We start from the raw sequence: 24,547 nt of genomic DNA, 5'->3' as shown, positions 1-24,547 counted from the left end.
GCTTTCCAGTGTTTAGTAATATTAGTATAGACACAAAAAGCAACACAATTTAGGCACAGTATCCATTAAGAATTCCAGTCTCCACCTGGATTTTGATCTGTGATTTCTGACTTTTTGGACAATATAGTATTTTGTTTCTGTTTTTTGCTATTTTTTTTGAGACAGGGTCTCACTGTGTATCCATGACTCTCCTGGAACTATCTACATATATACATTTCTGACCTGAAACTCACAGAGTTCCACCTGTCTTTGCCTACAGAGTACTGTTATAAAAGGAGTTCACTACCACACCCAGTGGTACTATATCTTTAAAAATGGGATACACTCTATGTTCTAGGAGTTTTCTTTTCAGTGGTGATTGGTCCCCATGTTTTCAGTGTGACAATTCATATATATATATATATTATATATATATATGTGTGTGTGTGTGTGTGTGTGTGTGTGTGTGTGTTCACAACAGTGAACCACATATGGCTCAGTAACATTATTTCAAAAGCGTTTTATGCATAGTGCAACTATATACTTTCAGGATTTTGTTAAATTGTAATTTGATTAAGGGAAGCTAGTATGCTAATATGGGCTGGAGTTTCTGAAGGCCCAGTTGCCTCAGTGCATGTTTAGCATGCCTGGGGCCAAGAGTTTGATTCCTAGTTCTGCTTAAAATGTACCCAGGATGACTCAATGCTATTAATCCTTGTCTTTGAGAAGGGGAAGAAGGAGAGACACAAGTTCAAGGTCATTCCTTGCTGTAGTGTGAATTTCAGGCTAGAATGCAATACAGATCTTTTCTAGAAAAATGAAAGGCATGAACAGGTCTGGGGCACTGTCAGTGCCCCTGTGGTCATTACCCCTGTCTTAGCTAGGATTAATAAAGGCTGTACAGATGGTCAATGAGGAAGTCACCTAGAAAGTGATGTGTACAGGCATTGTTTATCATTTTACCAATGCACCTGGCTGCTGTTCTTGTCAGTTCCTGATGAGGACATATCCATGCTTGGCTAGTGAAAGGGAAGTTTCTATTCATCCTGTCATGTGACAGCTTGGCTTTGTGTGACTTTGAATCTGAACATCTCTAGAAAATATTCAAGCCTTGTTTACCTCTCAATGTGGTCCTCTAACCAGAGAACTGCTCACTGAGAGGCACCAGGCAGATTGAAAATATTGGAGGAAGACAGTATATTTCTGCTCAACTAGTGCCCTCCTAAAGCTTCTTATGTAAATAGTGAAGGTAAACAGTGAAAATAAATACATTCTCTACTGTTGGTTATATGAGTAACCAACACAAACCTCATGCTACATAGATTCACTTATATGTAGCTGACTCTTCTGCCAGTAACAGATACCACAGAGCAATTTTGTAGTATATGTCCATTTCCTTGAGGGCAAGCTGTGTTTGTGTGTGTGTGTGTGTGTGTGTGTGTGTGTGTGTGTGTGTGTATGGATATATAGACGGATGGGTATATACTTGTATATCTATATGGTTTGGGCCGAAAGTCTCATAGTGTGTCAGTATATAGCACCCTAGTGAACACTACTCAGAAAGGAGGGAGTTTATAAATGTTACCATATTTATGTGACTCCAAGAGAGGCATTGACCCTGCTCATCAGGTAAAAGCGAACTTAACACAGTCATGTTGCTCTTTTAACACTGTTGCACTGACATGAATTTATGACTTGCCTACACCACGAATGCAGTGCATGCTGTACCGTGCAGTGCACTCAGTGACCTTCCTGAAACACCACCAAGGCTATGATGACAGTGCCTGGAGAAGGGTCATGACATGGAATGTACAAACACAGAACCATTTCTGACCTCCTCTGTTTTCCTGGAGTGAAGCTGACATAACTGTTTCTGCTGTTAATGCACTCAGTGTTCAGTATCTTGGGAAAAACCATCAGAAGCATGTTCTTGCTCCTGAGGATGCTGAAGGACCTCAAGTCCATGCTGGTACTTCCATAGAAAGATCACAAAGTAAAATGGAAGGGACACTTGAGGTTCAACCATACGATTTAAGAATGAAATTGAAATTCACGTTTTGCAATTGTTGAGTAACAAGAAACAGAGGAAAGGTGAACTCAATCTTGTCTCTGTCATTGTCCCTTTACCTGGTGCAGGCAAGAATAGGTGAACCAACCTCTCTATTACTTTATCCCAGAAACATGTGATGTAGGTGAACTGAGTATAAATAATCTCAAGATTGATATGGTGACTGTCAAAATTGTCAAGAGTTAGGACAAAATTTGAAACAGATAACAGCAGTTCTGGTCTGACCCAAGGGGAGTGGGTCCCTGGAGTAGTGTGTCACACCCTGTGCTTATGAGAAAGAACAGTAGAGACAAGGACATTGCAGGAGGTTTCTGAGCTTTTCCTTTCAAAAGGCATCATGGTAGTCTTGTCTGGTTTAAGTATTCTTGGCTTCTGGCTCTGCCATTTGAAGGCAGTCTTTTAACACTTAATGCTTTTCAGCATTCATCACTACCAAATGTCCAAGCCTGTCATTGTGCTTAGTAGCTTTCCATGGAATGTGTGCATAAGGGACTTTCCCAGTTTGTGTGATGAAATACTATGACCCAAACATGCCAGAGAAGGAGTGTTTGTTTTGCCATGATGTCATGAGTATGGTGTGCATATTTGTTGAGAAACAATAGACAACGGAGCCTGAATCAGAGGTGCAGTGCACCAAGAATAGAGAAAAGGGGTGCTTATGCTCAGCTCACCTTCTCCTTCTACAGTCATGGATCTCAGCCCCAGGAACAATACACTAACAGCTGAACCATTTGCTGCCCCAGTTAACCTTGTCAAGATAATGCTATCCAGGCATTATGAGTTGACCTTATCAGTTGAGTACTGATAGTAACTATCACAGTGCTCACAAACTTTTGTGGTCATTTTAGGGTATTGATGTTAGATATTTATACTGTATGAAGATGTGTCACTGTGGTTGGTTTAATAAAGAACTGAATGGCCAATAACTAAACGGGAATAGGTTACTGGGACTTCTGGGGACAATGAGGATCCTGGAAAAAAGAAAAGGTGGAGTCACCTAAAAGACACAGAGAGGAAACAGGAGGTGCAAGATAGAAGATAAGTAATGGCATGTGATAGAATATAGATTAGTATAAATGGGTTAATTTAACTTATAAGAGCTAGATAGGAATAGGCATAAGCTATATGCCAAGCTTTCCTAATTAATAAGAAGTCTCTATTTTGTTAGGTGTGAGCTTGCAGCCCAAAGGAAGGAAGGAGGAGAATAATATAGAAAATATTAGGGAGTACATTTTTAAGGCTTCCATATCAAGACCCAATATGATCACTCAGATACCACAGCACCAAGAAGGAAAATATATGACTCCAAGATGAACAATGAAATGAAGTCACGGAAGATGAGCCTAGTATATTCATAATATTTCCCTAGTTAAAAGGGTAGACTAAAAGACAGAGGCAAAAATAGGAAGGAAATTATGCCATGAGGATGCTCCTGGCTGGCTCATCAGCCTAGCCCCCCTTGTGGTCTAGTGGTTATGATTAGGTTCACTCAATGTCTCAGCCTGGCTAATTCTGTTGGTGGAGTATGAGACTTGTAATCTCAGGGTAATGGGTTTGTGCCCCATGTTGGGTGCCATATGTAGTCAGATTTTTCTTTGGGCTGCTAGCTCACAAATAACAAAATCAAGACTTCCTTTTAGTTATGAAAGCTCAGCCTACAGGTTAGGCTTGTGCCTAACTAGTTCTTATAAGTTAAATTAACCCACTTATATTAATCTATGTTCTATCAGTTAGCATTACCTCTATTCTTCTATCTTACACCTCCTGTTCCTAATCCATGTCTTCCTGGTGATTTCTCCTTTTCTTTTTTTTCAGAGTCTTTTCTGTCCCTGAAAGTCCCACCTAACCTTTTCCTGCCTAGATATTTCATTCAGCTCTTTATTAAACCAATCACAGTGACACATCTTCAACACTGTACAAATATTGCACAACATTTTAATCTATGGTAGAGCCAGTCTCTCTGGTGTGAAACAACCAACCCTCTTCTGTGCACTCAAATGTACCTATAGATAAAAGTCTTACAAAGTGGTCTTGGTGATATATAATAAGCAAATTTTGTTCCCATGGTCCCTTGGGACTTTGGTAACAGTGTCCTTCTTGGTTCTTTCTTGACCATTTAGTTGTGCTTTATAGGACATCCACAGGGTAAACTGTTAAGTAGCTAGCAGGCTTCTTTAGCATGGCCTCATTGCAACCCTAGCAATGTCCTGACAAGTAAAGGCCTAATGTATAGCTTTACCTTTTAGCCATCTATGCTTATAACTTTAACTGGCAAGCTGGATGATTTGAGTCAAGGGAGGTTGCAGGCTGACATCCATCTTGGATCCTTTGCCTTAATGGATAAAAAAGGGTCTGTATTTTCAATATCCCTTCTTATTACCTCTTGCTCCTATTCTTCTCCTGCCACTTCTCCTTCATAATTGCCATGTTGATTGGAGACTGTAGCTCTGGAAAGCCATAGAAGGCTATGTAGTTCATTCTTCCAGTTACCTTATTGGTACTGTGTACTGGAACACATTGTCCAGGCAATGTGGCCTAACTCACAGACAAATGCCCAGTTTCAGTCCTGGGTGTTTTAGGTCTTTAATCCCTAAATGTCTATCTCTCACAAATCTCTTGAGATTGAAAAAATAAGTGTAGAGAACAGAAAAGAACTCTTCTCAGAGAAACATGCCTGGAAAAGCAGTTGAGTCTCTAGTAAAGTTGTGGACCAGACCTTTACTATATGTACATAGGTAAAAGTCTGCTGGTGGCCAGCTGAGGTTTAAGACAGTAGCAATTACTTTGCACTCAAAATCATCACAGGGACTGATTGTACTCTGTGATTTTTATCTTAAGATTTGTTTTATGGGGTCAGTGAGAGCTCAGCAGTCAATGCACTTTCTTTAAAGATTGAGATCAAGATTTTGAATCTGGAATCTACATGGTTGACTGAGAGAACCAGGTACATAAGATTCACTTCTGCTGGATGCACTGCCAGCTGTTGAGTTCCTAAACAGAATAAGTATAAAAAAATTTTTGGAAGATTTCATCTTTACACCATATAACAGATTTTCTTTACACAGCTTTAGATTCCCATTCCCTACAAAGAAAAAATTCTATTCCTTACTTGTCTCCAGATCTTCTCTCTGCCTTAGTTTGTCTTCCTGGAATACAGTCAGGCAACAGCCTAACCATATTGTTCATTAGGTTTAGTAAAATGTACCAAGACAGTCCAACAACAGCCCAACCATTTTGTTCATTATGTTTAGCAAAATGTACCAAGTCTGTATGCTCTTATTCACGTCAAACAAAGATCTCATGCAAATAATATTCAGTTCTGTGAGCTGAGAATCACTTTCTGTTCTCTTAGTGTCTCCTGAATCTACAGACAACACAACTACAACAGTGTACGAACGAAAGCGTCCAATTAGAATGGTGAAGGTAAGAGGGCTTTTTCTTTCTCTAAGGTAGAAAGGTTGCCTCAGTGGTCCCCTTGTGTTTCAGTGGGTATCATGTTTGAATCATTAAACTGATCTGAGGCATGGATATTAGAGAGTTTATATAATAAGAGGAGGGAAAGGAACTGTACCAACTTGGTCTTGAGTCAAGATAGCATACATCACAATGTGGCCCAACTTTGTATCCTGCTTTATGAATGATCCCATCAAGGTGGGTGCTTCTTTTTTCTTTGTTTTAAGCATTTAAAAGAAGCATTTATTTGTAGTATGTGCATTACAGGAAACACAACATAAGAAGCCAAGAACAGCCACCCAGTCACAAGCAGCTCAGCTTGATGTGTCCTTCTAGATGCTGCAAGTGTACATTCATTTAGGGAACTGAGATTATACAGCATGTACTATGCTTTCCCCCACATTTCGAATATTCACCAACTAAAAACCCCATGCTACATGAGTATTTTGATAACCAAGAATTACCATGCTATCTCAACCAAGAATTACCATGCTATCTCAATCTGCCAGACAAAACTATAATCCTGTCTTCCTTGACAACAAAAATTTATAGAAGACAAAAATGGCAGTAGGCCTCTAGATAGAAGTACTGGTGAAGTTACAATTAAAAATCTGCATTCTAGGGCTGGAGAGATGGCTCAGTGGTTAAGAGTACTGCCTGCTCTTCCAGAGGACCTAGGTTCATTTACCAGCACCCACATGACAGCTCACATGTCTGTAACTTCAGTTCCAGGGGATCTGATACCCTCACACAGACATACATGCAGGTAAAACACCAATGCACATAAAAAAAATTCTGCATATCTCAATGCTCAGCTTACAAGAAAACACAAAGCCAAAGACCACTAATCCTCATGGTTTAAAGATCTTACCAACTGAACGCTGAACATCCAATCTGGACACAATGAGCTTCCAACACATTAAACTTTGGGCCATATACTCAAGATATTTGTAAACCATAGTCCCTAGAAACAGAAAACACCTTAGTGAAAAATACAAGTTTTCATAGATGGTATGTGATATAGGTTTTGCAACCCTCTAGAGGTCAGACTGATTTGCCTCATCTGCCTTTGAATCAGAGAAAGTATGAAAGGTAATAGTTGATGTCATAAAGTAGAGAGACCCAGATCTTCTGTGGCATCATCAAATAATATACCCATCAATATAGTATCTTTACTGCTCTTCTCTGTCCTGATTTCAATTATACTGTGTCAGTGGAGAAGCCAAAGGCTTTGCAGACATTATTTAGCATGATTATGGCATTAAATATTTTCTTTCCTATTGATTACAGGGGATGTCTAGAAAACGCAGATATGGTATGTATTTTTTTTTATCACTTTCTAAAACACAGTTTAGATAGGAATTGTGAAAACACTGGTTGTATTTTTTTGTGATGCACCATTATAATCTAAGATACTAACTGGTAATGAGAATTGTGGTTTTAGCAATGGGGTTTCTTTTTTTAAACAAACAAAAAATTAGAAGAAATAACACACAAAGTAAAAACTCATGGATATTTCTTTGTTTGTTTTGCTCATTAGTGAACTCTTTTTTAAAATCTTGTCTATTGTACTCCAAGTCGTCTCTAAATCTTTTTCCCCAAAAATTAACATGCCATTTTCCTAGCCTAGATTACAGTGACAGATATGTAAATTGAAAAGTCAGAATAAAGGTTACCCATTCTTCAGTTGAAGGGCATCTAGGTTGTTTCCAGGTTTTGGTTATTATAAACAAAGCTGCTATGGACATAGCTGAGCAAGTGCTCTTGTGGTATGATTGAGCATTTCTTCGTTATATGCCCAAGAGTGATATAGCTGGATCTTGGGGGAGATTGATTCCCAATTTTCTAAGAAAGCGCCATATTGATTTCCAAAGTGGTTGTACAAGTTTGCATTCCCACCAGCAGTGGAGGAGAGTTCCCCTAGTTCCACATCCTCTCCAGCATAAAGTGTCTTCAGTGTTTTTGATCTTAGTCATTCTGACAGGCGTAAGGTGGTATCTCAGAGTTGTTTTGATTTGCATTTCCCTGATGATTAGGGATGTTGAGCAATTCCTTAAATGTCAACTGAAGAATGGATAAATAAATTGTGGCACATATACACAATGGAATACTACTCAGCAGAGAAAAACAATGACATCATGAGGTTTGCAGGCAAATGGATGGATCTAGAAAAATCATCCTGAGTGAGGTAACCCAGACTCAGAAAGAGAAATATGGTATGTACTCACTCATAGGAGGATACTAGAGGTGGAACAAAGATTACTGGACTGCTACTGACATTACCAGGGAAGCTACCTGGAAAACAGGACCCCAAGAAAGACACAGGGATCACCCAATGACAGAGAAATGGCTGAGATCTACATGAACAACCTGGACATGAGTGGGCGTAATGAAGGGCGAGGGTCGAGGGAAAGAGAGCCTGTGGGAGCAGGAGGTCCCAGCTGGATCAAGAACAGAGAGGGAGAACAAGGAATAGGAGACCATGGTAAATGAAGACCACATGAGAAAAGGAAGAAACAATGTGCTAAAGAGGCCCACAGAAATCCACAAAGATACCTCCACAATAGACTGATGGCAATGGTCGAGAGACATCCTGAGCTGACCTACTCTGGTGATGGGATGGCCAAGCACCCTAATAGTTGTGCCAGAAACCCCATCCAAGGACTGACGAATCTGGATGCAGACATCCACGACTAGGCCCCGAGTGGAGCACCGGGAGTCTAATTAGCGAGAAAGAGGAGTGTTTATATGAGCAAGAATTGTTGAAACCAAGGTTGGATAGCACACAGGGACAAATAGCCAAACAAATGGAAACACATGAACTATGAACCAAAGGCTGAGGGGCCCCCAACTGGATCAGGCCCTCTGAATAGGTGAGACAGTCGATTGGCTTGATCTGTTTGGGAGGCATCTAGGCAGTGGTACCAGGACCTGTGCTCATTGCATGAGTTAGCTGTTTGAAACCTGGGACTTATGCAGGGACGCTTGACTCAATCTGGGAGGAGGGGACTGGACCTGCCTGGACTGAGTCTACCAGGTCGATCGATCTCAGTCCTCGGGGGAGGCTTTGCCCTGGAGGATGTGGGAATGGGGAGGGGGTGATGGGGGAAGGGGAGGGGGCAGGAAGGGGAGAACAAGGGAATCCATGGCTGATATGTTGAACTGAATGGTATTGTAAAATAAAAGGAAAAAAATAGAATACAGGTTACCTACAAAAATGTGCTTAATCTTCATCCTAGCCATGCTTTTTCAGGCATACGATTTTGTGCTCATCCACATCTGAATAAAGCATAATTCAGAAGCATTGATAAAGATCTTTTGCTGCTCATCTCAAGAGCTGCTTTTACCCCACCATGGGCAAAATAATCCCTATGGAAGAGTTCTAGCTTCTATCTGGCAATAAGGCAAATCTACAAGAATTTTTTTTTTTTTTTTTTGGTTTTTCAAGACAGGGTTTCTCTGTGTAGCTTTTCACCTTTCCTGGGACTCACTTGGTACCCCAGGCTGGCCTTGAACTCACAGAGATCTGCCTGGCTCTGCCTCCTGAGTGCTGGGATTAAAGGCATGCGCCACCACGACCTGGCTACAGGAATCTTAAATGCTATAATGACTGCTGTTGTGGTTAGAAGTCCTAAATAGTGTCATTCAGCAGGTAGAAGATAGTTTGAAAGGTACACATACTTCTTTTCAGATGACAGAGCCTGAAAATGAAATACAATACATGGGAGCCTGGGGTGGATGTGGGACTGGCTTTTGAATAGACATGACTCATTTTAATCGGGTCTGGAGAAAAGCTTAAGTGGGTTCACAATCTTAGTATAAACAAAGAGCAACACAATTTACACACAGTGTCAACTAAGAATTCCAGTCACCACCTAGATGTTTATCAGTGCTATCTAATTCTTTAAGGAATTTAGGGTTTTGTTTTTGGTTTATTTTTGAGACAGGGTCTCACTATGTATCCATGACTGTACTAGAACTGAATATATATATATATATATATATATACACACACACACAAAATTTCTGACCTGGATCTCATACAGTTTCACTTGCCTAAGCCTACATGCTGTTTTTAAAGGAGTGTACTATGCCACTGCCCCCATGGGAATACACCTTTAGATGTTGGGCACACACTATGCTTCAGGAGTTTTCCCTCTCAGTGGTGGTCAGTCTTCATGTTTTGAAGTTCACACACAGTAGATACATATTTTCAGCAGTGAACTGTGTGACTCAATATCATTATTTCAAGTGTATCCTGCATAGGGCAACTACACTTTCAGGACTTGTGGAAGCTAGTATGCTAATATGGGCTGGAGCTTATGGCCTAATTGCCTCTGTACATGCTTAGCATGTCCAGGACCCAGAGTGATTCCTGGTTCTGCTTAAAATGTACCCAGGATGTCTCAATCCTATTAATTTATGTCCTTGAGAAGGAGAAGAAGGAGAGATACAAGTTCAAGGTCATTCATTGCTCTAGAGTGAATTTCAGACTAGACTGGAATACAGATATTTTCTGGAAAAAAAGAAAACATAGCAATATAGAGAAAATAGGACTTTGGTGATGAAGGCATGGACAGGTATGGGGCATTCTCAGTGCTCCTGTGGTCATTATCCCTATCTTAGAATTAATAAAGGCTGTGTAGATGGTCAATGAGGATGTCACCTAGAAAGTGATATGTACAGGCACTGTTTATTATATTACCAATGCACCTGGCTGCTATTCTTGTCAGTTCCTGATGAGCACATATCCATGATTGGCTTGTGGAAGGGAAGTTTCTATTCATCCCAACCATCATGTGACAAGTTGGCTTTGAGTAACTTTGAATCTCAGCATGTCTAGGAAATATGCAATGTTCACCTCTCAATGTGGTCCTCTAACCAGAGAATTGCTCACTGAGAGGCACCAGGCAGATTGAAAATATTGCAGGAAGACCATAAATTTCTGCTAAGCTAGGACCCTCCTAGCCTTTCATGTAAATAGTGAAGGTAAACAGTGAAAATATATACATCCTCTGCTCTTGGTTACATGAGTAACCAACACAAACCTCATGCTACCTAGATTCACTGATACGTAGCTGACTCTTCTGCCATTTAACAGATACCACAGAGCACATCTGCAGTATATCTGCTTTTCTTTGAGTTTTAATTTATGTAGTTATATGTACATAAGTGCATACATACTTGTGTTTTGAACTGAAAAGTTTCATAGGGAGTCAAGTATATAGCATCTTAGTGAAAACCACACAGAAGTGGGGGAGTTTATAAATTTTACTGTGTTTATCTGACTCTAAGAGAAATTTTGATGCTGCTTATTAGGTACAGCACCAATGTAACACAGTCACATTGCTCTTCTTCTTGCATTGTCACATTGACATGAATTATGACTTCTCTTCAACATCAATGTTATGCATGCTGGAATGTGCAGTGCATGCAGAGAATTTCCTGAAACACCACTCTGTCTCTGATGACAGTGCCTGGAGAGGGGTCATGAGATGAAATGTATAAACAGAACCATTACTGGTTCCCTCTATTTTTATGCCATGAAACTGACATAACTGTCTCTGTTGTGAATGAATTCTCAGGGTCGAAGATCTTGGGAAAATTGAATTGGGAGGTCAATGTTGTTCCCAAAGATGCTGAAGGATCTGAAGCCCAAGCTGAAACTTGCAGAAAAACACCACAAAGTGAAATGGAAGGTATTGTTGAAATGCAATAATTTGATTGAATTGTTTCATAATTATAGATCATATTGTGTAGTACATGAACAAACTGAATAAATTATCAGTATTTTCCTATGTAGATACTGTAAATTTGCTGTCTCTGTCACTATCCCATCACCTGGTACAGGCAGGAATAGGTGAACCAACCTCTCTATTATTTTATCCCAGAAATATGTGATGTAGGTGAACTGAGTATAAATAATCTCAAGATTATTTATACTTTACAAGATTATGTGGTTACTGTCAAAATTGTCAAGAATTAGGACAAAATTTGAAACAGATAACAGCAGTTCTGGTCTGACCCAAGGGGATTGGGTCCCTGGAGTAGTGTGTCACACCCTGTGCTTATGAGAAAGAACAGTAGAGACAAGGACATTGCAGGAGGTTTCTGAGCTTTTCCTTTCCAAAGGCATCATGGTAGTCTTGTCTGGTTTAAGTATTCTTGGCTTCTGGCTCTGCCATTTGAAGGCAGTCTTTTAACACTTAATGCTTTTCAGCATTCATCACTACCAAATGTCTAAGCCTGTCATTGTGCTTAGTAGCTTTCCATGGAATGTGTGCATAAGGGACTTTCCCAGTTTGTGTGATGAAATACTATGACCCAAACATGCCAGAGAAGGAGTGTTTGTTTTGCCATGATGTCATGAGTATGGTGTGCATATTTGTTGAGAAACCATAGACAACGGAGCCTGAATCAGAGGTGCAGTGCACCAAGAATAGAGAAAAGGGGTGCTTATGCTCAGCTCACCTTCTCCTTCTACAGTCATGGATCTCAGCCCCAGGAACAATGCAATAACAGCTGAACCATTTGCTACTTCAGTTAACCTTGTCAAGATAATGTCATAAAGGTGTGCTCTGGGATCTGGACCTTATGGAGTTGACTACTGATTTTAAAATGACTGGTATGGTCATTTTAGTGTTTTAATATATGGTAGAGCCAGTCTCTCTGATAGGGGGCAACCCTCTCATTTACACTCAAATGTACATATAAATAAAGAGTTTATAAAGTGGTTCTGGTGATGCAGTTCCTGTCCCTGGGTCCCTTGGTACATTTGTAGTAGTGCCTTTTTGGTTCTCTCATGACCATTTTGTCCCTATATAAAGGACATTCACTGGGTAAACTGCTAAATAGCTAGTAGGGTTCTCTAGTCTGGCTTCATTCCAGCACTAGCAATATTCTGACAATTAAGGATATAATGTATGTCTTTAGGTTCTTTTCAATCTTTGTTCCTTACATTGGCCTGCATGTTAGATGTTTGAGTCAAGAAAGGTTAAAGCCTGATATTTATCTTGGATCCTTGTACTTAATGGATGAGAAAGGGTCTTCACTCTGGCCCATTCTTAGTGCCAAGGCATTCTTGATTCATCTTCCAAGGCAGAGGCTGGGTTTGATAGTTCTCCTAAAAGACTGCCCAGGTTCCTCAGGATAAAGGACATGGATGCATGGGGATCAGCTCTCCTGGCACCCATCTTGATCATAGGCTATGTCTGTCCTCTGTGCTGTCAGTACTTGGGTCTCTCTCTCACTCTTGGCATGGCCTGACCTGTTTCATCTTTTCTGCAACATGAGATTATAATCTAAGGAATCATCTTCCTCAAAGTGGCTTCTTTATATAGCTACTTGAGTAGGTTCACAGCCAAGGCTCATCAGAAGCATGTCTGTTTCTCCTGGATTCTCTCACTGTACAAGTGGTCTGGTATCAATCATAGGCTAGGCCTGTAGGTTTGATGCACAGTTTTTATTGATTGTAAAGTCAGGCTCCTGCTTCTGAGCCATGTGTGTCAGAGACACGGGATTCCACTTCTAGCCCTCACCTTTCAATCTCCATTATTACTTCTTGCCCCTATCCTTCTCCAGCCACTTCTCCTCTTTCATACTTGCCATGTTGACCAGGACTATAGGTCTGGCAAGTCATGGAGGCCTATGTGATTGCTTTCACCTGTTAACTTATTACTGATGCTACATACTGGAACACATTGCCCATGCAATGTGGCCTAACTCCCAGGCATGTCCCCCAGCTTCAGCCCTTGGTGTACTGGGCTCTTTTGTATCCACTAATTGTCTGTCCCTCACAAAACTAATGAGACTGACAAGGTCACTGGGAGAGAACTGAACAGAACCCTTCTTGGGGACAATATGCCTAGAAAGGCAGTTGAATCTCAGTAGGTCATCTGGATCTTCACACATGTACTAAGGTGTTGTGTGATATTTTGTTTGTGTTCTGACAAAGCTTGCCTGGAGATCAGAGAAACAGAGCAGCCAGCCACTAGAGACTCTTTACCTCTATGAAATCTCAGATCGAATGGGGGAAATCCTGTCTCTATGTGTCCTCAGACTGAATGGGGCACTGAGATCCTGTCTCCATCCACCTTATATTCCTGTCTCCACCTCTCTAGTGCTGGGATTAAAGTCATGCACCACCACTACCACCTGGCTCTGTTTATCTTTTAGACTGGTTCAATCTCCTGTAGCCTAGGGTGGCCTTGAACTCCTGATCTTCCTGCTTCCTCCTCCCAAGTGCTGGGATTAAAGGTGTGAGCCACCACTGCATAGTATCTATGGTTAACTCATGGCTAGCTCTGTCCTCTGATCTCCAGGCAAGCTTTATTTGTCAGAACACAAACAAAATATTATACAACACAGAGGTACATCCTCATTTTTCTCCAAGTCTTCCCTCTGCTTTAGTTTGCTTTATGGGAAGACAATCCAGCTGCAGCAGCAGAACCATCTTGTTCATTAGGTTTAGTCACATGTACTAAGTCCATGCACTTTTACCCACATCAAGTAAATTCCAGTGGAAATAGTAAGCAGTCCTCGAGCTGACAGTCACTTTCTGTCCTCCTAGCGTCCCATCAACCAGCTGACAGTACAGATTCACCAGTGGACCAGCGAAAGCCACCAGTGAGGATGTTGGAGGTAAAAGGGCCTTTTCTTTCTCTGAGATAGAAAGGTTACCTCAGTGGTCCCCTTATGTTTCAGTGGGTATCACATTTTAATCATGAAACTGATCAGGTTTATCATGTGTTGTTGTTGTTTTAAATGTGTATTTTGCCTGAGTATGTATATTTGCACCATGTGTATACTTGGTGCCAAACAGGGCAGAAACACCATGTGGGTGCTGGAAATCAAATCCCAGTATGAGTATGTATGTCTGTATGAGAGTATCACAAGCCCTGGAACTGGAGTTACATACAGGTGTGAGATGTCACGTGGGTACTGGGAATTGTACCCAGGTCCTCTGGAAGAGCATCCAGTGCTCTTAACATCTAAGTCATCTTCCTAGCCCAGTATTTAAAGATCCTCATGTTGCCGGGCGGTGATGACACACACCTTTAATCCCAGCACTCGTGAGGCAGAGCCAGGCAGATCTCTGTGAGTTCTGGGCCAGCCTGGTCTACAGAAAGATATCCAGGACAGGCACCAAAACTACACAGAAAAACCCTGTCTTGAAAAAACAAACAAACAAACAAACAAACAAACAGATCTTCATGTTGCTGGACACATTAAGCTCCTGACATGTCAAACTTTGGGTCATATGCTCAAGTTATTTCTACCATAGTCCCTAGAAACAAAAAATATCTTAGTGAAAAATATAAGTTTTCATGAGTTGGCTTTTTAGTCCCATTCCATATGATGGAATGCTTTGCTCAGCCTTGATGTGGGTTGGGGATGGGGGGTTGTTAGTCCTGCCTCAACTGAATGTACCAGGTTTTGTTGACTCCCCATGGGAGGCCTTACCCTTTTGGAAGAATGGATGAGGGGTGGGTCAGAAGGGGGAAAGGGAGAAAGGGGAATGGGAGGAGGGATGGGACAGGGAACTGTGGTTGGTATGTAAAATGAAAAAAATTTAAACAAAAAAGAACAACCATATTGAAAGATGAAAAAATAAAAAAAATAAAAATACAAGTTTTCATAGATGTTAAGTGATATAGGTTAGGGAACCTTCAGTAGAGGCCAGACAGGTTATCCTGATCTGCCCTTGAATCAGAAAAAAATGTAAAAGGTACTAGTCTTTAACACAAAGTATAGAGTCCCAGACCTTCTGTTACATCATCAAAAAAGGGATATAATATAGTCTCCATTTCAACTATGGAAGGATCAAAGATCTTTACAAATACTACTCAACATGATCTAAATGTTAAATATTTTCTTTCATTTCAATTACAGGTGGTATATAATAAACGAAAATGTGGTATGTACTGTAGAATCACCCTCTTAAGACACAATTTAGATGAGAATTGTATAAATACTGGTTGTCTTTTGTGTGATGGACCACTGTGATATAATCTGCTTACTGATAATGAGAAATATATATATATAGTTTTTTAAGGAAATGACATCCCAAGTAACAAATCATGACCAGGTGTCTATGGTTGTCATGTTCAACTGTGATTCCTTTAGTTATTTGAGTGATTTGTTCACCAAGTTGTGTCTAAATTTTTTCCAAAGGAAAATATCCCAACTACCTAACCTAATTTCTAGTGACAAATCAGAATAAGTTTATCTACAAAAATGTGTTCAAACTTGACCACAGCCATGCATGTTTGGGTTACATGCTTGTGTTCCTTCATAGATGAATAAACCAGAGCATAGAGGTAGTGATGAGGCTCCTTAGCTATTCATCTCAAGAGCCACTTCTTACCACCCCATCAAGGGCACGGTAATTCCTGTAGAAGAGTTCTGCTTTCTTGCATCTCCCTGCAATAAGGCAAATAAATAGGGACCCCAAACACTACAGTGACTATTGTAGTGGTTAAAAGTTCTATGTAGTGGCATTCAGCATGCAGCAGACAGTCACTGCTTTGAAAGGTAGAGAAGCACACATGCTTATTTTTGGATGACAGAGCCCTCAAATTAAATAATGTACATGAGAGAGTAGGATGGATAGTTCGAAAATGGGTTTCTCTTAGATCTGACATATTCCTGTAAGTTCTGGAGAAAAGCATTATCAGATTAGACAACATCAGAATGGGTACAAAGAGCCATAGAATTTAAGGACAATGTCTACTAAGACTTCCAGTCATCATTCATTTAATGATCTGTGGTGCATCATTATTCTAGCAATACATTTAAATTTTTTTTTCCATCACAGGCAATTTATTTTGTTCTATTCATTCACAGTTAATACAGAAAATACTTGGAAACATTTCCATATAATATTTGACACAGAAATCATCAAATAGAATTATACAATGTTGACAGGAGGCAGTACATTTATAATTTATAACCCCAAATGTATTTATAAATTAGAAATGGAAAGATCTACAAATGAAATTATGAAGGTTCACCAAAGTCATTTAATCTGTCAGTTTCTCATTCATTTTTATGTCTTAATAATATTCTATTGTATGAATAAGCCACATTTTATTTCTCTCCAGTATTTGATAGCTATTTGAGTTGTTTTAACTTTTTTACTATTAGCAACACACTGCTGTAAAATTTTTATTTCTTTTAAAATTGTTAATATATTTTTTAATTTTGATGTTTATTCATCCCTCATGATTTTTACTGTTCATAGATCCTCTCTCATTTTACCTTTTCCAAATTTTATCCTTAAAAATAACTTGCTAGTACATTTTGTGTTAAACATATACTCAAACATGTAGGGACATCCACTGACTCTGGGTTGACCTTCCAGGGATAATACCTCTAATTAAACTGTCCTTCCTTCACACAAAAGTCATAAATTAACAATAGCTTCTCAGTTAGGGGTGAGAAGGGCTTCTGAACCTCTCTTCCTTGCAAGCCACAGTGTTGACCTCTTGATCTTGTATGGGTCCTGTGCAAGCAACCAACAATAAACTATTAAAGGAGAGCTAGACTCTGAGCAACAAGGCTACTTCCTGTCATGGGTAGTTAGACTCCATGTTGCCTATTCCATTTTTGCTCTGGGGCATTCACATAGGCATCAGGAAAGAGTGTCACTGGGCATCATTCTATCCACATTGGTGTTGTCTGCATGCTCAGGCTCTCACCAGTGAGCTGATGTGTTAAGTGGAGCTATTATGGGGACTGGCTTTGTACATGCCTATCATGTCTAAAAACCCAAGTTTCATCCCAAGTACTCCATATAATGTACCCAGGACTGCCCAGTCTGTAATCTTTGATTTAGGTGGTAGATGCAAGAAAGTTATAAGTTCAAGACCAGCCTTTTCTAAATAGTGAATTTTAGGCCAGCCTAGGCTAAAGGCCTTTTCACCAATAAAACAAAACAAATAATCAATGAAAAAACAAAAATAAACTGAAATAGAAGAGGCCCTTATAAGATCTGTTGATGGAAGTATATAGAAACTGACTTTGCCCATAGCAGGTTGATCAAAGTTCAGAGGATAGCCACGTGCCCATAAGTATGTTATTAGCATAAACTGAACTTAGTAGGTTATTTAGGGAGAATAAAAAGGACACAGAGCTGGTAAGGAGTGGAGAGATATGAATATAATCAAGAGAGTGAGAGTGATGAGTAGAGATGAATATGATCAAAATAGATTTTATGGAATTTTCAAAGAATCAAGTATTTTATTACAATTTTTGGTGAGGAAGCAGTGAGCAGATATGATACACAGTCATGACTTGTGCAGCCACTTCTATTATCTATTGGCACCCAGAGAGCAGTTACATCATGAAGCACCAGACCCCTTTTAATGTTAGCTTATGTTCAGGAATTGTACAGAGTTGGACAATTTAAAGGAACTTGTTTTTTGTCCAACCTTCATGTGACAATTTCATTTAGAACAACTTGGACTCTGAGTCATCACAGAAGACACACAAGTATAAGTCACTTCTCAGTGTGGGTACTTGATGATCAGAATCACTTGCTGAGAGGTCCCTGGCAGGATGAAGATGTTGGAGAAAGGCTGTGTTTACAATTCAGAGACCTTCTACAACTTATTTTGGAGTAAATACATAATTGGAGTCAGGAATCAAAGACAGAGCATCTATCTCTTTGGTTATATCTGTCAGGGAATTTGATCAGAGCATCATGGATATAACTAATATGGTACCCAAGGTTAAAAAGTTAGAGGAATACACAGCTCCTTACCTTCAAAACTCACTTAAAGTGATACTGTATGTCCTGCATGAGCTGTAAAATATCCTGGATAAGCAAAGAATGAAAACTAAACAACTGTTGGTCACTGTCCTGTAGCAAACTAAACACTTGCTCAGGATTCAGTCATGCTTATCTAATTGAATTGTTTTCACATTTCACAAACATCATAGAATACTTGTACAATCCTTGTGCTTTTCCTTATGATTTAACATATATTTTACACCAATAAGACTCCTGGGGATCCTCATGAAATTTTTAGTTCCCCAGTGCAAAGATGTGATCACAGTGGGATTGCATGGATTTCACTGTGTCCTGATGCTCTAACTGGGATTTGAATGCTTCCTATCAGTCACCATACCAACATAACACAGTCACATTGGTCTTCTTTCTCTATTGTCACATCTGTGCTAATTTAGACTTTACCTACAACATCATGTGACCATAATAGACTTTATCTACATCATCATGTGATACATAATTAATTGGATGCTGACTTGGTGATCTTCCTGAAGCACCATTCTAATTACAGTGACTTACCTGAATATAAATAAGGAGATCAAATAAACACTCAACTATTCTTAGTTTCCTCTGTTTGTCTGCCATGAAGCTAACATAACTCACCCTGTTGTGACTGCATTCCCAGTTTCTGCATTACTAAAGAAAAGGTGTATCAAAACAACTGTGATCCCGCTTGATATGGATGGACCTCAAGTCATCTCCAATACCTCCAGAGAAACATCACACATTAAAACAGAAGGTACTGAGGGAATTCAGTAATTATGTTCAGTTATGTATAGTAGATGCCTTTTATGCTATGTACTATATGTAAATCTATAGAGATATTTTGCTGTAGTTTTGAATGTGTGGATACTGTTAATTTATCTAGTTCATCTGTAGAAATACAACTACAGAATTTAAATAGGATAAATACATTTAAAGGTTAAAGGTAACCTTTGCCTTTCATTAAGTAATCATAGGAAAGCTGAGACTTGCCTTGTATGAGTGAGTGTGGCTTCACCCGGGGTAGGAATGAATGACTGAGTCACCCTCTCAGTCACTTTGTCCCAGACATGGATGATGCAGATATGGAAAGTCTCAAGAATTATCTGATGAATGTCCAGAATCTCAAGAGTGAGGATGAAATTTGAGTTAGATAAAGGCATTCCTAGTCAGGTCCACTGGGAGAGGACCCTAGGAGTAGTCATCTTAGACTTTGTGCTTGGGAGCCTAAAAGAGTGGGAAAGGTCAGTAAGGACACATAATGGCTAACACTGGCAGGGGTGAGGGTGCTCTGCTTTGCTTCTGGCTCTGTTATTTCGAGACTGCATTTCCCAGAATTCATAGACCATTCTTCCCCTGCCAGTCCCAATGCCCAAACGTTTGACTGTTGTTATAGCTCACCTGGAAAGTTTTGTTAGGATTACTTTTCCAGAGGCAGTGAGTAAGAAAATGTTTACTTTGCCATAGAGTTTGAGTTTGGAGTCTATAATTGGGAAGCAGTAGATAGAGACAGAAACTTGAGGGAGACTGACCTTGCAACCAGAGCCCAGAAGCAAAGAAAAATGGATGAATGTACTTTTATTCCTTTTATACTGTCCAGGATCCCATTCAAGGGAATGATTGTACCCACAGGGAACAGGTCTTCCCATCTAACTTAATCTAATCAAGATAAACCCCAAGGGTATACCCAGATAACACAGATCTTATCAGTTTTACAGCTGAGCTTCAGCATCATAGAGCCAATGAAGTGTTGTTTTCACTTTTGAGTATTAACCTGTATTGGAGCCAATTTATCTATGGGGAACAGCTTTCTCTCCTCACCAGAACCTATAGGTAAATGTCTTATAGTGTGATCCCAATGATGCAGGAGAAACAGGTTCTCTCCCTTCTTCTCCCAGGTCTTGTAGCAGCACTTCAAGTTCCTCTCTTCCCTGTGAACCACTGCTTTTCATGGACCCAACAGGGTGGAGTGGCTAAAGAACCAGAATGGCTTTTTGTTCTGTCAAAACCCCAAGGCTGCACTGTCCTGGAGTAAGGGCTCAGTGTATGACTTTAGCTCCTTTGTAGGCAGTGTTCCTCACCTTAGACTGACATACAGGATGGCTCAGACAAGGGAAATTATAGGTCTGACATCCATCTTGGAGCCTCTGACCCATTAGGTGGGGGTGTGATCTGAACTCTAGCGCACACTTGGCCCATTTCATAAATTCTTGGATCAGCCTTCAAGATTCAGAACATGGGGCAAGACTCTGTATATTAGAAGAAAAACAAACCCACAAAAGGTTGTTCCAAACCTTAGGGATTGTAAGGAAGAAGGTGAAGGAGTGACTGACATGTGGCCATCATATTGGCCCTTATGAAACCCCCAGTGCTATGACACAAATTAGGGCAGTACCTTGTCCCAAACTTGACCCAACACTCCACTCTCTCTCCATTAGTAACTGAGCTGGAGGCAGCCTATCCTGTACAGAATGCCTCTTTTGAATGGGAAGATGGAAAACTCACTGAGAAGTATCTCTGTAGCCTTTCCTAAATGAAGTAAAATGAAGGTGCATGACCTTGACATTGCCCTTGTGAAAAAAGTCTCCACTTCTATATGTTGTATTAGGAATTTCCTTAAAGACTTGTATGAGCTGTACAAATATTACATGTATACTACATGGTCTAGAAATATTATGAAGTTAAGATAAAGCATACATGCATAAATTACAGGCCATTATCTAATTTACAGTTTATTTCCACAAAATATGTACAAAGTATATGATAAAATATTAAACTTGATCATTATTTACACACTTACAGGCCATATATAGTGATTTCCATTTGAGAGATTTGCAAACAAAATCAACACACCATTTCAAATAGCTTTATAAGATGAACTTCGAGGTAATTAATGGCTCAGTGGGAAGAATAGTTACTAGAAAAGCTGGAGACCTGACCTTGAATCTGCTCACACACATACAAAAGCTGGACAGAGCTGTTCATATTTGTAATCCTACACTGTTGGGTGAATAGACAGGAGTATTTCTAGTGCTTGCTAGCTGTCATCCTATCTCTAGAGTCTATGAGAGACCCTGTCTGAGAGAAAGGAGAAAGAGTGATAGATCATGATATGCTGTACCTTCTTTTAGCTCTCATGTTTTAATCTTCCAAAGGTGCAGATCTTGCCTTTAATGGCCTGATTATTCTTTTGCATGCTGCATTCGCATTCTCAAAGGCCAAAGATTCAATTATTATCTTACTAGCTTCTGAATCCAAGACCATTCTCTTTACTGCTGAAGTCAGTCTTTGTAAGAAATCTGTGAAAGATTCTTTTGGGCCCTGTATAACCTTTGTAAATGACTCAGATTTTTTTTTCCTGGTTCCTCAACTCTGTCCCATGCATTCAAGGCTGCCACTCAACATAGAATTAAGGTTTGGATAGCATATAAACATTGTGTTTTTATTGCAGCATATTGGCCTTCTCCAACAAGCTGATTCTGGAAGACTTGTATTCCTTTATCCCTCCATTGTTTTTCTCTGTTTTTAGCCTCCTCTTTGAACCACATTTGCCACTGGAGCTGTTTTCCAGGTTCCAGAACAGCATGTGGCAGCCCACGCCTGTCCTGTGGTACAATCCTATTATAAGTTGACCAGGTGTTTAACAATTGCTTTACATATGGGGAATGCATGCCATAAGATACTATTGCCTCCTTAAACCATAGTAAATCTAACATTTCAATTGGAGTCCAAATATTTTGTATATTCACTTGATCAGGTAACTGCTGTACAGTTACCAGATAAATTAAGGGTGATTGTGTGAAAACAGGCTTTCTTTCTGTAACCTTATGATCCAATCTTGAAAAAACTTCACTGTTAGTTTCTTCTGTCTGAATTTTAATTTCTCCATAATTCATTTTAACAGGTTTTTCTAAAACTTTTATCCTGGCACTTAAATTGACTATCTTTTTAAATAGTAATATAAGGATAAGAAAAGTAATAAAGTGCATAATTCAATCAACATTAATCTTCTCATATAGTTGTTCCATTGTCAGACTGCCTAAAATTTCAAACAAAGCCCAATTTTCTTCCAATGTACACCTAAAACCCATTTTTTTTAGTGTGGAAAAAAATTTCTCTTTTAAATAATTTCCTTTAAAATATCTGATATCTTTTTTTTATTTTTATTTTTTTCTACTTAACCTGGATTTTTTTCTATATTTTATTTTTTTATTTTACAATACTATTCAGTTCTACATAATAGCTACAGATTCCCTTGTTCTCTCCCTTGCTGCCCCCTTCCCCTTCCCCCAGCCCACCCCCAATTCCCACCTCCTCCAGATCAAGGTCTCCCCCAAGGACTGGGATTGACCTGATAGACTCAGTCCAGGCAGGTCCAGTCCCCTCCTCCCAGATTGAGCCAAGCGTCCCTGCATAAGTCCCAGGTTTCAAACAGCTAACACATGCAACAAGCCCAGGACCTGGTACCACTGCCTAGATGCCTCCCAAACAGATCAAGCCAATCGACTGTCTCACCTATTCAGAGGGCCTGATCCAGTTGGAGGCCCCTCAGCCTTTAGTTCATAGTTCATGTGTTTCCATTCATTTGGTTATTTGTCCCTGTGCTTTATCCAACCTTGGTTTCAACAATTCTCGCTCATATAAACCCTCCTCTTTCTCACTAATTAGACTCCCAGAGCTCCACCTGGGGCCTTACCATGGATGTCTGCATCCAGATTCCTCATTCCATGGATGGGTTTATGGCACAACTATTAGGATGTTTGGCCATCACATCACCAGAGTAGGTCATTCCCGGCTGTCTCTCACAGAAATCCACAAAGATACCCCCATAAAATATCTGATATCTTAATTGACTTACCAAGTCTGTGTAGAACAGTAGCATTCTGAGGGAATTTCAAAACAGCTACAGTCCAAGGTGTGAATCCAAAGGGGGAAGGGGAGAGAGGGGGAAGGAGAGGGAGGAGAGGGAGAAGGAGAGGAAAGAGAGGGAGAGGAGGGAGAGGAAAGAGAGGGAGAGGGAGGAGAGGGAGAAGGAGGAGAGGGAGAGAGAGGAGAGGGAGAGAGAGGAGAGGGAGAGGGAGGAGAGGGAGGAGAGGAGAGGGAGGAGAGGGAGAGGGCTAAAAGCTTAAATCCAGCCACATGTTCCCACTTGAGCTGAGCCTGTTCTCTGGCTTCCTTAAGCTCAGACCACTTCAATTAGTAGTATTTCTGGCAGGGCAGGCCTGAGTTGTTTGTAGCACAGGCTTTAAGCAAGTAGCTCCAGCTGTGGTAATTAATGGCTTCTAGCTACAGTCAGTGGGGCCTGAGAACCTAAGCCAAGCTGGGCCCGAGCTAGGGAGCCAGGCCCGAGCTAGGGAGCCGGGCAACCTAGGCAGGAAACTGGACCCACTGCCAAGCCAAGCAGTTTTTAATGAATTCTTGCCCCAACATTCATGGTACAAATTCATGAAAACGCTGCTTGCCTGTGACCTTGTAGGTCCCAGCTCATGCCCCAGCTACACTAAGCCGGTTTTGGTGGTGCATGCCCATAGGATTTACTGAAGAAGGCAGAGGCAGGAGGATCCTGAGTTTGAGGGCAGCCTAGGAGGCTTGCTAAGGAGAAGCTTTGGCCAGGGTCCAGGCACAAATGGTGGCAGCAGGACCATGAAAGCAGTGACTGCTGCTCTGAGTTGCAGGCTGCTTCTCATTGTGTTGGTGACTACAAATGATACTGCTATGCTACCTGGGACAAAGGGTTTACGGCTGTTTGTCCAGAGAAGAATTGCCAGGACCATCATGTTATAAGAAAGCATCGGCAAAGGTCAGTTTGGAAAAGTTTGGCAAGACAAATGGTGGGGAGAAATTGCTGTGAAGATATTCTCTTCTAGGGAAGAACATTCATGTTTCCAAGAGACAGACATTTATCAGACTGTGATTGCTCCAAACCACAGAGGAGGCAAAAAAAAATCTGCAGGGAACCATGACCACGCCTAACAGCAACTTTGAAATCTTCAAAAAGATGATAGAATTCCACAACGATGATTCCACATGGACTATGATAAAAACCATTAAGCTGATTAATACCAAGGAAAGATCGACTTTGGACTACAAACTGGTCAGGACAATTTTGAGATGACTAGCTGAGATGATCCAGCCTGACAGACTACTTGAACAAGGATTTGTGACAAGCCCTAAAATTTCCTATTATACAGAGACTGGATAAATGATATAGGACTTGAAAATTAACCCCCAAATTTTCTTTTCAGGATTCCCTAAAGATGTCTTCACCCCTAGAA

General features: G+C 40.3%; 1 protein-coding gene across 2 annotated transcripts in view; it reads left to right on the top strand.

The window, feature by feature from the left end:
* The window catches only part of LOC114690936, a 97,346-nt gene that overhangs the window by 46,492 nt on the left and 26,307 nt on the right, over positions 1–24,547 (top strand). For both annotated transcript variants that reach the window (XM_037207829.1, XM_037207831.1), the window contains 6 exons: positions 5,400–5,470; positions 6,791–6,815; positions 11,086–11,199; positions 14,070–14,140; positions 15,392–15,416; positions 18,916–19,029. In XM_037207829.1, coding sequence (XP_037063724.1) covers positions 5,400–5,470; positions 6,791–6,815; positions 11,086–11,199; positions 14,070–14,140; positions 15,392–15,416; positions 18,916–19,029 — 420 coding nt within the window. The remainder of the gene's footprint in view (positions 1–5,399; positions 5,471–6,790; positions 6,816–11,085; positions 11,200–14,069; positions 14,141–15,391; positions 15,417–18,915; positions 19,030–24,547) is intronic.

The sequence above is a fragment of the Peromyscus leucopus genome, chromosome 7 (assembly GCF_004664715.2).
Source record: "Peromyscus leucopus breed LL Stock chromosome 7, UCI_PerLeu_2.1, whole genome shotgun sequence".
Classification (NCBI taxonomy): Eukaryota; Metazoa; Chordata; class Mammalia; order Rodentia; family Cricetidae; genus Peromyscus; species Peromyscus leucopus.
This window is presented reverse-complemented; position numbering and strand designations above follow the sequence as displayed.